This window comes from Botrytis cinerea, chromosome 5 (genome assembly GCF_000143535.2).
Source record: "Botrytis cinerea B05.10 chromosome 5, complete sequence".
NCBI lineage: Eukaryota > Fungi > Ascomycota > Leotiomycetes > Helotiales > Sclerotiniaceae > Botrytis > Botrytis cinerea.
Window position 1 is genome coordinate 525,309 of NC_037314.1, and position 13,653 is coordinate 538,961.

Genomic DNA, 13,653 nt, shown 5'->3' on the forward strand with positions numbered 1-13,653 from the left:
TGATTCCTGGTTCTGATGTAATGATCTGGGAAACCCTATTTATACACTGAGACGTCTAACGAAGAATGAAACTCTGGGAGGTGAGATCTAGCATGATGTCATTTGCTGCTGGCAGTCTCGGTTTTATCTCTTCAGTCTCCATGACATATGGCGATAATCTTTTCTTTCTGCCGATTGCAGATAATTTCAGCTACCTATTTGCATTATACTAAAGCTTTATACTCAACTGAAAAGTAATTCTATTATCTAGTTAAAATTGTTTTAATCTCAATCTATTACTTATCGCTTTCAATTGAAATCCTTCCACATGACTATCGAAGGCACGTCGTAACAACTAGGAATAAGAATACCTCGACTTTGCTTTATCGTGTAATCTCTGTATAAAAGTTTCTTATTACTAAATATAGATGATTAATTTTTGAGCCTAAAGTTCTCAGACTTTTATGTATCCTAAAGTTATAATAACAATAGTCTGATAGTTAAATAATGATATAACAGACTTTAATATGCTTGAATTTATATTTTGAGTGAACCCACTCGAAATTTCAATCTGCTTTCTACTTACTAGAATATTTATATCTCAAATATTGAAATAAGTGAAACTTAGACAGTGGCTATAAGCTGTCTCTGGGGATATACAAACGAGCAGAAGTACGAACAACACCTTCAGACATGCATCTCCTGCAGTGCATTTGTAGCGCCCAAACTCTGTCGATCTCGTACCAACCTTGCCTGTAGCAGCTCTATGATATGGGCAAGCTCCAGTTACTTGGCAGGAATGTGCACCCGCCAATCCTTCTTCACTGCGTCATTCGTCTGCTTCAACGTCATCTCTTCGAAATCGTGAATATCTTCTGAGCCCTGTCCATCCTGAAGAGCCCAATAACATGTCTCACGCAAATCATGGTCGGGACATGTTGTACAATGCCATCTTCTGCCGGGTAGAGGACTTCTTTGACAAGGACCATCGCATTGAATACTCTGGTGTAGTACTGCCAGATATGCGAGATCCAGAGGCGCTTGATAATTGCTATCCTGCACGCTGATGTCAATAGAATCACGGTCGAGCAGTAATTCGACGGCACTGAGATTTACGGCATCAACAGCGAAATGTAGTGGGATACGATAGAAGAGAGCCTCGCCAATCCGTGCATTAATAACTTCATCGGGTGAGCCAAAATGTTGCAGCAGCTCATTTAGAATATCCCTGTTCTGAGCAAAGTCGTACTAAGTGCGTTGGTATGCGACAGCAGAGGAGTCACCATCCGGAATGCGATCGAAGACGCCTTGTGTGCTCTGACAGCAAGGTGAACGGTTGTAAGTTAACGCTGTGGCTCGACTACCAACATAGTAGCGCGGTCTTGAGCAGCTTGAGGTTGGTTGGAAATGAGTTGCATTCGAGCTATAGATCCACGTGCTGCAGACGCGGCGAGATGCCCGAGGACGGTAGTCAATTGTTCGAGAGTGATGAAGCCTGATGAGATAGATGCAGCATTTATATTGGCGCCCCTCAACAACAATTCTTGTGCGATATTCAACGCATTGTTCTTCAATGCTACCAAGAGCGGTGTTTCAAGATCAGCAGACTCATTGAATTGGGCATCTACCTCGACACCAGCCTCGACAATCTTTCGGACTAAGGTGAGGTCCGAATCATGACTAGCGTACGTAAAGGCATGTAACGCGCTCTAATTGCTCTTGCTGCCATCAAATGAATTGCGACTTCTGGCGTGTATATCTGCACCTCGGGTGATGAGCAAATCGAAAATCTCATGGTGATTCCAACGTATGCACTCAAGTAGAGGTGTTCGCAGCTCAATTCCACAAGGATTATTGATATGTTCCTCGGAGAAAACACCATATCGTGGTATAGACATGCCGTCTTCATCATTGACCACCGCTCTTCGTCGCTCCCTGCCTGTGCGAAGAAGTGCTTCAGTCTCTGGAGCCAGCAGGAACTTGACGACCAGGTCGTAGCCTTCAGATATCGCGTAGTAGAGTAACGTATAACCGAATCCGCCTAATCCAGTTCCAAACGATGCATCATGAGTTTCTTGCAGCAGGTAGTCCAACGTATTCTTCACTCTATCCAAATATTGAACTCCACTTCGGAAGATCATCGAGAACATATCTGCACCGTGCACTGCGGCCTCGAGAAATTCTTGATATGTGAAGTTAACCCTTTGTGCTTTCATGGCAACGATCATTGCTTCGAGACAATGACGATGATGATATTTTGCTGCCCACTCGAGTGGGCTTGAATCATTGGGTGCGTTAATCACACACAGGCGTGCGGATTCGGGTTGGCTGAGAAGAAACTTTATGATATCCGGCCGGTCGTGACGTACAGCCCAGGTCAGTGGTGTTCCTGGTGGCAGGTTATCAAAGTCAATGCCGGACGGGAATATGCTGTAGTTGATCTGTTTCGTGGTGAGAGACTTCACTTCGGCACCCGCAGATATCAAAGCTTGTCCAGCAACATATACTTCGTCCTCATTGAAGGAAATAAGCCAATGAAGCGGTGACTCCTTCGAGCTTGTAGCGATTGTCGGGTCTGCTCCACGACTAAGTAGTGATTCAGCAATATCTCGATGGCCAGATCGACATGCAGAAAGAAGCGGAGTCTCGCCAACATCATTCAATTGGTCCACAGTCAGAGAGGGAAAATTGTCCAATAAAGCTTCAACTGCTCGAAGTTTACCACAGCTTGCTGCCATGTGCAAGATTCGATCGCCTCGTCTGTTCACCTTGTAATCGGCGATCTCGCGGATATTCCTCATGTTTTCGACCATAGAAGTCGTGTTACGAAACGAGTTGATGGAGGGACCGTAAGTGTGGCCGTGCAGCAGATCATCGCTCCCGAAGGAAGCACCCACTCCTGCCAGACCGACCTTGATAATTCTCTTCACCTCTACCGCCCTTTCTGGCGCGATGATAGCCAGATCTTGTAGCGCGCCACGTGAACCATTGAAAGCCTGCCGCTCGAGGATCTGCTGCGGAGAGGTGATTGTCGCGAGCTCTGAACCAGTCACTCTAGCAATTCGCCATGCATTAGCCTGTGCAGCTTGATGTCCATTCGCAGCAGCATGTAGTACTAGCCGCCATGCTTCCTGTAAGTTTGGTTGAGTGCCGAGGCCGTTCATATAGAAGGATGCAAGCACAAAGCACTCAGGAGTGCTGACTTGATTGCGAGACACAAGTTCATCAACTCTCAATTATCGTTCTCCCAGCCGCCGAATCCGACCTCGCAATAGATTCATCAGGCAACGTGCCGTTTATGGGGATCGTTATAGTGCCCTAAAACTCTGTCACATTAAACAATATTCTGCACAGTGCCATGCATACTCGGCGCTAAGAAAAACCAGGTTAGTTCGTCTCACTTCCGGGCCCCACGTGACTGATAAAGTTCGAATGAAGCCTTTTGACACCGGACTAATACTAGTTAAGCCATCCAAGCACCCCACGTTATCTGTGTAACCCCAAATCAACCTCACTTCCTCCAACTTCCTGCGGCTAAAAGTAAACCATCACACCAGGGTGCACAGCAAAAGAGGTGAATTGTGATGCCATTGCCCATCATACTGTAGTACACAAGATGCACAGCTTGATTGGAACCGAAATTCACTCGGTTATATTTGGTACAGTTCTCTAAAAGATGGTCATCTCTTATCCATCTTGGGGGTATTGTGTCAGCCAATCCTTTATAAGGACAATGTCAAGATACAGATCAACTCAATTTGGAAGGGTGAATGTGTTTAGTAGTTCAAGAAGGTTATTAAGCTGTTGATTAGCATTCAAAGAACTCACCAAAGGCGCTCGAGCCCTTTCTAAGAATGATATAGTCTTCTCGACCCCTCCGAGTATCTTCCCTTCAACTTCTCAACACAAATCAGAACTATTCTACTTCATACGTTGCCCATTTTATACTACTTCAACTACTCAGCTTCCGGAACTACTTATTCAACTTTCTACAGAATCAAGAGAATCCAACAAAGTTGTAAAGATAATTCAATCATTCAAAGTTATTAATATCATTCAATTACATCCAGATATCACCACAATTCAATCATTCCAGAGATATCGCCATCATTGAGTCATTTACACAGTCTCAAAATTCACTATGGCATTATCAGTTAATCGCATGTGGACATGGATCTTTATAGCTCAGATACTTAAAAACGCCCTTCCCTTTGCCTTTTCAAAAAACATCAATCAATTCATAAAAAATATACCTCTCACCGAAATCTTTCTAGCAATCTCGATATACAACATGGCCAACAACGAAACAACAGTAATCGGAACGATCGTATTTTCTATCTGCCTTGCTTTCAATAAGATGGTGGAAAACCTCACTCCTAGCGATACTGAGAAGCTCTTTCAACAAATTCAAAAAGTTCCTCGCCCAATTTGGGAGTCTATGTTAATGTTAATACTATTCGGCCTTGTTATTCATTATGTTTTCGGCATCTTTGGCGCAATTTGTGTATTTCTTCGGGATTCTTTTATCGGTATCATAAATGCAGTTAGTACCATTTCATCCAACATTATCATCATTACAGTTACTAATTTTGAATTCAAGCTTATTGAGCCGATTTCCGTCAGTACTATTTTATCGAAAGCCTTCGACGCAGTCAAGATTGTTTTATCGAAAGCCTTCGACCCAGTCAAGATTGTTTTATCGAAAGCCCTCGACACGGTACGCGAGATTGCAAAATATGCTTGCATTAGTATACTTATTCTACTTGTTCTACTTATTTTTGGATTAGTTGTTCTAGTAAGTATAAGTTGATGATTTTTTTAATGTCATTATAACTTGACCCGATACTAATTTTTTTGTTAATAGTCAAATTTTACAACAATCGATGTCGGCCAAATCATTATGGATATATTATATTCCTATTTCGCGCCTTTCAAGACTCGAGATTTGATAGATTATCATTGACCTTGGCATATGTAATACGATTAGTCTCATTGGGAAGGAATTGCGAAGGAAACAATTGCTGAGCAGAATAGGTGTGGATTTGATTAAAAAGGAGTTATTCTGTGTGAACGAAGTGAATGACTTCAATTCAATTACCACTGTAATATAGCTACTGTAGTAAAGTTCTAAGCGAATGCAAAAGAGACTAGCTCTTTTAGTAAGTCTTATAAGACTTGCTACTTTCAATACATAGCTAGCTCTTTAGACAGAATACAATAAGACATACAGGACCTATGCAATTCGTGGGTGCTACGTCTTCCGTATCCTTCTCGTACCAACACCTTGCTTGTCCACTGCCGCCCACCATAGACGCTTCGGAAGGTGACTCTTCTGTTGTACAAAATTTTTCCGGAACAGGATCCGTTGCCGCAAGGTATCTGGCACGAGTTTCTCCAATACTGTCGTTGCCGTCTCGGTCTGCTCGATCAGTGGCGTGGTATTGGGTCCAGCGAGGGTAGCTGGCATCTCCACCAAATCTAGTTTGTACCTCTGTAGAAGTCCATCCGTGGTCAGTATGACCTGGAGCTGGGCCATAAGTTGAGATGCCAAAGTATAATTGAGTCTGGGGTCGACCTGGACCTGGTCGGCCTGTACCTGAACAAGACTTGCTTCGTCCGCCACAGAGTGTGCCACAATTGAGCTCTCGCTGATCGCACCGGAGTCGTTCTGAGTGGTCACTGTATCGTGCTCGATGTCATTGCCATCGCTTCCACCAGACTGCAAATCGGAATCCTCCAGCAACTCCACAGCTCTTGCCCACTGTATTAAGCGAGACTCTTCCACGCGCAACATAGTTTGGAGAAGAGTTGCATCTCGGCCCAGATTGTGCGCTTTCGCTAGTAGTGTGAAGCCCTTGATGATGCCGCCGAATACCTGGAAAGACAGAGATGCCACAGCTAAAGCAGTGCCGGGATCCATTCTCCTGAGGAAGTTGTCATGTTACTGTTGGCAGTTGTGTCGAGTATTTCGAGGGGCCGGAATAATAATGCTAATCGCTTGTAGTGCTCTTGATCAAAATTATAGATTAGCTTTAAGGATTTATCCAAATAATTCGATTAATAATCATTCAAATCAATTCATGCATTGCAATACTGTGTGCGGAAACACGTGAGCCATATGTCACGTGACAAGGAAATCTAGTATGTATAGTTCCTCCTTCTGTAGACTAAAAATATCATCGATTTTAGCCATCTCTTACTTCGACCTTACGTTGTGTGCATAGCCCAAGTAAGTCCTCGCACCTCGCTGTCGCTATGTAGTGATTCACCCCCAATCGCTAGGCATAGCTGTTAGGTTGACTATGGTGTATGCGAAGGCTTTTCTTGTGTGACCTCTACCACCTTCTACTCTTTTACAATACAATAATATAAAGAGTTGGTTTTAATTCGATTCTATTTTCAATTGATTTGAATAAGAATTAAGGAAGTTGATACTGAGGATTGATATAAAAAAAATGAGGTTTATTGAAATCACGTTTTCAAAGCTGTTTAAGCTAGTTAAGCTAGTTAAGCTAGTTATTTAGTTCGCTGGTTATACAAGCTTTTCATAGCAAACGCTAACTTACTAATTAGTCTCCGGTTAGAATCTGCAATATAATTGTCCGACCCTTCAAATTATCGAGAGCTCGGGGTTAGTTTGTATTTCTCCATCGGATTATCCTTATCTGGCTAGAACAATCAATCATAAATGCAGCCATGTGGCACAGTCAGGAGAAGTGGGACAAGAAAATCCCCTCATTTTCTATAGCATAGCTACAGCAACCCTCTATCGTATATCAAAAGAAGAGAAACTTAGCATTATATATCCAATCTTTGAATTTGGTATACAAGGCAATCGACAATTCTGATGTCAAGGCAATATGATCTGCTTCTACAAATTAAGCCAACGGTTAAATCCATCGCAGAAGTCTCGAGAGATTTGCCGGACCCCACTCGAGAATCGCAAAGGATCATTCAACCCATGGCATCGTTGTAAGCACTAAATCTCGGCGGCAATATCTTTGCTTCAGCTCTACGCTTTTCATCCAAATAAAGCTCTACAATCTGTATTGTATGGATCTACGCAGATACCAATTTAATTTCAAAGTTTAAGGTTTCTGGTTGTGTTGTATTTCCATCCTTCTGCTTATTTTTGATCTAGGCGGCTCATATTTCTCTGGCCATATCTTCCTCTTTCGCTTGTCTCTTCGTGTTGTAGTTAGAAACTAATCTTTTCTTCTTCCTTTTTCTCTTTCTCTCCAGAAATGAATAGTTGATGAATTGATCGCAGTCTCTGAAATTCCGCCATTGCTTGTTGAAATGGTGTCCACTACCTTTACTGATCAGATTCTCCAAACTTCAAGTGCAACCATCACGACTTGGTTACCGTTATCTACAGCATGGCCTTCGACAGCAGCATGCTCGAGTTTAGTATATGTTGGTTCGGGGAAAGATGCCGCGAAAGTTTTTGGATGGGATCCCCTATATCAAGCTGTTCTTGACACTGGTTCCCCGCGATGTTTTGCAGATGAAATGGCCAGTTGGTGGCTAGAGCCATCGAGTGTGACGATATCTTTGGGTCCGACATTCAATTGTCCTGCAGCGTATAGCACCGTTGCAACATCCGTTCATAGTGCGGGTGTTACCCAAGTTTTTTGTTGTCCGACGTATGTGATCACAATATTCTTGCTCATCCTGCAAAAACAATTTTGTCGGGGAAAGGTACTAACATTCCCAGCGACTATAATCTCTCGGTTCTAATTCCATCACATTCATACGGTGACTACCCAACTCAATGCATGTCCACCCTCACCGCCGGCGATGTCCTTAAATATCAAACTCCCACCGGTGGCATCTACCAACCCGCAAGTTTGACAGTTAGCTCAACCCTACTTGTCCACGGAGAACATATCAACGGATGGAACATCGACGATGCCGTATTCGCCTCCATGATAGGTTCCTCACAAACAGCAACAACAACAACCTCTTCTACAACTTCCTCCACAAACAGTGCATCCAGCACAACTACCAGAGAATCAGGAGCCGCAACCACTACAAAGACACCAGAATCCGCCACCTCATCCTCAACCTCATCCTCAACCCCGCTAACCAGCAGCCCTAAACCCAACAACTCGACTGCCCTTGCAGCCGGGGTCGGCGTCGCTGTCGCCGTCGTAATCCTCGGTCTTGCCGCTGCCATATTCCTCTTACTACGCCGTCGAAAAAAGCGCGCAAACAACCCAACGCAAGAAATCGATTCGAAAGAAATCTACACCTCCCCACCAACATTTGGACATGGACACGCTACGAATGAGTTATCAAATGAGCCTCCCCCCAGAGAAATGGACGGAAATGTTAATTTGATGAAGGAGTATTATGCTCCGAGACAGAATGTGCATGAAATATGAAGTAGGGTAATTGTGGGTGAATTGTATATTTGGCGTGTTAATGCATCGAAAGTTCATGCGTATATAATGATTGATACCAAGGTTTGAAGGGACCACTTTGTTTTGATGGAGTATGAATGGATGAGAATATCTTAGTGTTACCCATTAGACTAAACTAATTGAAAAAGTTTAATGTATTTCCAATGCATGAAATAATGAATGCTGAAGCTTTTATTGATAGGTATTGGGTCGAAGTTTGTAGTTATGCCAAGCAAAAACAAGCTCAAAACCAATGTCTTCTAATTTCCCCGCCCTTTGGTTCCCTAACGCATATCCTCACACTCCATACCTTTCCATTTCTACATCTATCAACTGTTTCCGTTTATACCAATACACTAGTTATGCAGAATCTCCTCAATTCTATCATTTCCTCCCATCGCCTAAATCCCCACTCCCGGTACTCCCCCCAAAACAATTCTCCTCCTCCTCTCTGCCTCTCTCCGGTCCGCTCCTTCCCCCCTCTCCTCCTCGCCCCCCTCCTCCCACCTCCCACAACAAACAAAGCAAAGCCAATCGCTCCCCCTGTCCAACCAATCTTCCACTTTCCTCGTCGCACCTATAACTTTACACTTCCAACAAAGACTCTCATCGCTCTCCTTTTTATCCTCCCCTCTCGCAGCAATATCTAAATCTCCCTCAGTAACCCCCGTCCCATAACCATCACCAGCCATCCTCAACCCCGGACTCCACACACTCATCATTCTCGCCCCCGTCAAAATCGGCACATTAAGCGCTTGCTGTTCACCCCTCTCCACATGCGGGATATGCAATGCGCCAGACATGAAATATCCACTCGCATTCGCGCTCGTATTTGCGGACGCCGATCGAGAAGTTAATGGTGTACCTGGAGATCTCGTATGAACACTTGTGCGATTTTCACGTTCCAGATCGATAATGCCGAGATCGACGTCGTCTCGACTTGTATTTGGGAATTCGGCATTGATGTAGCTGATGAGAGAGGGAGAGAGAGAGGCTCTACGAATCCCATCATTTTCTCCATTGATGCTATGATTGATATCAATTGAAGTAGGATGTCTCTCGCCAGAATACGCAGAAGCATGAAGCGAAACGGCCGAATCGCCCATCGATCGCAAGCCCCTTATATTAGGCATCTGCAGTCTGGGAAGACTGGCCACAGACGCAAGTGGCAGATATTGGTTGCTTCTTGGAACTTGATAAGTATCAACCGGCGAATTAAACCTTGGATTCACATCATTCATATTTTCTCGTCTTTTTCTTCTATGCGGACATGTTGGTGTCTTGATTAGTACAGAATGAGAGTTGGAATTGTGATCGACTAAGGGGTGAAGAGCCGTCGAACTAGTTGCTTCCATCGCGTGTTGCAAATTAAGTAATTCGGAGTCGCGGGCAGTGGCTGAGGGGGTGAAACGAACGAATTTGGATTTGGCTTTTCCCTTTCCTTTGCCGGTTGGGTGTGTTGATGTCAGTGGAGCAGCTGAGGGCAGCGAAGAGGTTCGAGGATGATGGCTTAAGATTGGAGCTACAATAGGACGCGGTGCTTCGATTGGTGGTTCAGGATCAATTTTATGGACTGGTGCACTGCTAAATGGATGAGTATCGATGGCTGAGTAAACACTTCTTGGGGCCCGGAAGCGAGGAGGGAGTCGTGTAAGTCCTGGAGCAGATACTACCCTCCCAGTGAAAAAAGATCTCGCAGGTGTTGGTGAAAGTGTGAGCCCCGATGATGGCATTCTTAGTAGTCTTTGAAGACGAGTATGATGAGGAATTAAATGCTGGCGTGGACCAGGTTTTTGTGCTTCAGTCCAGGAGGGACAGCCTGGTGGTGTATCAGGGCGTTCTGGGGGTGCAAGAAGAGGTTCTTTGGGTTTGGCATAGACTTCATGGATGGATAACCTGCGTCGGGCAGCTTGGTCAATCATGGCACATGCGTCATGATAGGAATCCTTAATGCACCATATATCATCCAGACTGAAAGATTGCTTATGCCGAGGACGATTCTTGGCTATTGTAAAACTATCGCGATGGCCAAGAAGTGGGGAAGTAGAGATGTCATCTGCGGATTTGGTACGAGTGACACTACGCATAGTGCCATAACTCTTTTGTTCCGTTATGGTATCCAGGACTGTACCATGGCCATAGAGAAACTCCGTGGTGACTGTAGTATCGAGTTGAGTTGAGGTTGATGTTTGTCTCATGTTTTCGTCATTAGATGAAGAAACCTCGCAGGCCGCTTGTTTAGAACGTGGTAATGTATCAAATTTGTGTACACTGTCCTCACTATTGCTGTTGGAAAATAAGAATGCTTCGAATATTGAATTGTCAGAACTCAAGGGAGATTCTTCTGAAGAGTCTGGGATTGCCCTGATGAAAGATCCCTTCCGACGAATGTTGTTTGCTGGCGTCTGCTGAGGTGATGTTATTCTGGGCAGTAGAGGATTTCTACTACCAACTAGCGACGAAGCATTTGGGTGTACATCTGTTATAATATCCATGACGTGGGGAATAATATCCAAAAGCATGGAGGTAGAAGCAATGCAAGTAGCGAATGAATAAGACAAAAATCAGAAAAGTCTCATATACCTGGAGAGTAATGTCGCGGCGAAGGGGAGAATCGAACAAAAATTTAGTAACTGTTTATGTATAGAAAATTAAACTTTACGAAGAGGTTGACCCTATTGTGGAAGGAACCATCAACTTTCACATGCCAGTGCCATTCCTTCCCAATCAAACGCCGTCGCTATGGTAAGACTAGACAAAAGATGATTGTTAAGTTCCCTCAACACCTTCAGCCGCTAACGCCTTTCGATATTCCCTAGATGCCTTCTCTAAAGTTTTAATGGTAGGTTGCATCATCTCTCTGACTACTTTTGAGCCTCCACCAACGGAATCAGGGTTCCACTTTATTTTCTTCCCCGTCTTCTCCCAAACATCCCTTAGATGTGCCTTCTGTCTCTCGATAATCTCATCTCTTTCATGTTCGGCATCAGCCGCGACTGCATTAATCCGATCCATGGCTCTATCGAGTGTCTCAACCATCTTTGCAAGCTCACCTGCTCGGTCTGGATCTCCTGAAAGGAATAAAAGCCAGAAATGATGAAGGAATTCGACAGTAGTGGCATGTGTCAGTGTCAATCTGTCAAAAAGCTTTTGCGATAAACCAGCTAACGCTGACGTGGTATTGGAACCATCTATTTCTGTCCGTCGTGCCGCGATGCCTTCAAAAATTTGTTTTTGGGCATCCATCAGACTGCTTTTGCTACCGACATGACGAGTCTTCTGCTCTTCCTCCTCCTCGCTGTCGCTCTCTTCATTGACTCCGATAGCTGTCCGCAGGTCTAAGCCGCCAGCGGAGTCAGCGCCCATTAATGTGAGGTCGAGATCAGATTGCAGGCCAAGCAAAACATCAGAAGGTATTTGCTTTGCATAGAGAGCGGCTTCTTCAGATATGGCAGACTTTTCACTTGAAAGAAACTGGCTCTGTTCTTTGATGTTGAGCATGATTCTGTTCTCTTCTGCATCGCCTTGAAGATCTCTTAATGCCAAAGAATTGAATGTTTCCTCATCCATACCGATAGGATCTGCGGGGTCTACATCAGATGGGGCAACATGAGCCATGATTTTCTCGCTCAAGCTATTGAGGGTTCGAACAATTGGTACTTTTCCTGATGCTTCAGGTCGCATTGTAAAGTCCTTTCGATTGCCTGCTCTGATACCCCCTTGATTCTCTTCATTGCCCTCAAGATCGATAATATGAGGAATGTGAGTAGATAGGAGTCTTCGATCGAGTCCATCGTCAGTATTGGCATTCAAATACCTATCAAAAGTAGGGTCAAGACTATCTTGTTCACTAATGCGCTCCCCCTTGAGTTTTTTGAATAGACGACTGAGGAAAAACCTCGACCAAAAATCCATCTCATTGAGTTTAGGGACATTTTCGTCGTAAACTCTCTTGACCAGTGGATGTTGACTGAAAATTAGTTGGACTTGCTCCGCACTGATATTCATCTTCAGCTCTCCATCGACTTGACGTGGTTTTACGGCAGACAAGACATTGTAAGGACCCCTTTTTTGGCTCGATTCAACTGCATGAGCTCGCAAAAGGTTTGTTCGTGCAGACCAAAATTGAGAATTAAACTGGGAATCTGATATCGTGTCTGGCTTGGTCCGTCTTGCTTCCATATAGGTTCGTTGCAATGCTGGATCCTTCTTCATAAGTGATTGTTGCAACTCGATGTCCGTCTTTAACTGAGCATCATCATAAAATCTGGCATTCCCAGAATCAGGCTTTGATGCTACGGCGCTTGCCATTGCCATGGCTGCCGAAGCAGGCCCAGAACCATTTGCATTGGGCACATTTGAATCCGCCGCTTTCAATGCACTAATCAAATTTGTCAAGGCATCTTTGATAGCATTCGCTTCCCCACGTGGATTTGCAGGGGAATTGAAATGGAAAAGATGGGTCACTGATTCCGGGGAATTCGCAGACTTTTCAAAAACTTTCAACATTACCTTTGCAGCGGTTTCGGGTGTCTGCTGCAAATCTGAAAAATGTTAATATGTCAAGCCAATGAAACCTCAAAAGCCGAGTAAACCTACTGGTAATATCTGCTACCGCAATAGTCACTGTAGCTCCCCCTCCATCCGCCTTCAAAGGTAACCATTGAATTGACTTTTCGTCTTTGGATATGCTCAACGTCCCATCTTTTTTCTTGTATACGGCGAGTCCTTGAGCAGGTGGCGCCATGTTTTCATGCAAGACCCGAGTATGCACGTTATCGCATACGAGAAAAAGGATACGGATATGTTCTTCTAATAGTGCAGGGGGGGTTTTGGCTTCACCAGCAATACAAGAGAACAGATCGAGGATATAAGAAGAAAATGGAAAGAGGCCTGAGGGTATTTGTGGAAAGAGTTCTTGGCCCTTTTAATGTTTCTTCCTATGGCCAAGTTGCTCTTATATTTTCTTATATCCCCCGTGTGGTTTTATATTATGCTGTTCCATACAGTAGAATAGAATGTACCTGACCAGATAAGATGTCCAGCCAAGTAGTGTATGTGTGTGTGTGTGGTCGTATGGAAGATCTTGATATCCCCAGGTGCCTTGCCGTACTTTGAATTCAGCCTTTCAATGGATGATGGATGGATGACCTTTGTTAAACCAGCCAGGAAGCATTGAAAAATGCTGACACATCAATAATGGTGGGCATCGCGATCTAGGCTTATAAAGGTTTAGTTCCATATATTTTTCCATTTACCTTGGTTAAAA

General features: G+C 44.1%; 6 protein-coding genes across 6 annotated transcripts; 2 read left to right on the forward strand and 4 right to left on the reverse strand.

Annotated features, from left to right (window-relative positions):
* Positions 1–377: 377 nt before the first annotated feature.
* Positions 378–3,337, reverse strand: BCIN_05g01300 (hypothetical protein). The gene has a single exon (XM_001548975.2). The coding sequence runs from the start codon at positions 3,141–3,143 to the stop codon at positions 1,689–1,691; it is 1,455 nt and encodes a 484-aa protein (XP_001549025.1). The 5' UTR covers positions 3,144–3,337; the 3' UTR covers positions 378–1,688.
* Positions 3,338–3,471: 134 nt separating this feature from the next.
* Positions 3,472–4,996, forward strand: BCIN_05g01310 (hypothetical protein). Its single transcript, XM_024692837.1, has 3 exons — positions 3,472–4,522; positions 4,580–4,774; positions 4,844–4,996. Exons 1-3 carry the CDS (start codon positions 4,121–4,123, stop codon positions 4,940–4,942), a joined length of 696 nt encoding a protein of 231 aa, XP_024548619.1. The 5' UTR covers positions 3,472–4,120; the 3' UTR covers positions 4,943–4,996.
* Positions 4,997–5,204: 208 nt separating this feature from the next.
* BCIN_05g01320 (hypothetical protein) lies at positions 5,205–6,025 on the reverse strand. Its single transcript, XM_024692838.1, has one exon. The coding sequence runs from the start codon at positions 5,897–5,899 to the stop codon at positions 5,231–5,233; it is 669 nt and encodes a 222-aa protein (XP_024548620.1). The 5' UTR covers positions 5,900–6,025; the 3' UTR covers positions 5,205–5,230.
* Positions 6,026–7,034: 1,009 nt separating this feature from the next.
* BCIN_05g01330 (hypothetical protein) lies at positions 7,035–8,500 on the forward strand. The gene is made up of 2 exons (XM_001548977.2): positions 7,035–7,625; positions 7,697–8,500. Exons 1-2 carry the CDS (start codon positions 7,279–7,281, stop codon positions 8,364–8,366), a joined length of 1,017 nt encoding a protein of 338 aa, XP_001549027.2. The 5' UTR covers positions 7,035–7,278; the 3' UTR covers positions 8,367–8,500.
* A 1-nt stretch (position 8,501) lies between these two features.
* On the reverse strand, positions 8,502–10,984 carry BCIN_05g01340 (hypothetical protein). Its single transcript, XM_001548978.2, has one exon. The coding sequence runs from the start codon at positions 10,904–10,906 to the stop codon at positions 8,786–8,788; it is 2,121 nt and encodes a 706-aa protein (XP_001549028.2). The 5' UTR covers positions 10,907–10,984; the 3' UTR covers positions 8,502–8,785.
* Positions 10,985–10,998: 14 nt separating this feature from the next.
* On the reverse strand, positions 10,999–13,624 carry Bctfb1. Its single transcript, XM_001548979.2, has 2 exons — positions 12,984–13,624; positions 10,999–12,928 (listed from the first exon to the last, which is right to left on the reverse strand). The coding sequence occupies exons 1-2, from the start codon at positions 13,129–13,131 to the stop codon at positions 11,154–11,156; spliced, it is 1,923 nt and encodes a 640-aa protein (XP_001549029.1). The 5' UTR covers positions 13,132–13,624; the 3' UTR covers positions 10,999–11,153.
* Between the last annotated feature and the right edge of the window lie 29 nt (positions 13,625–13,653).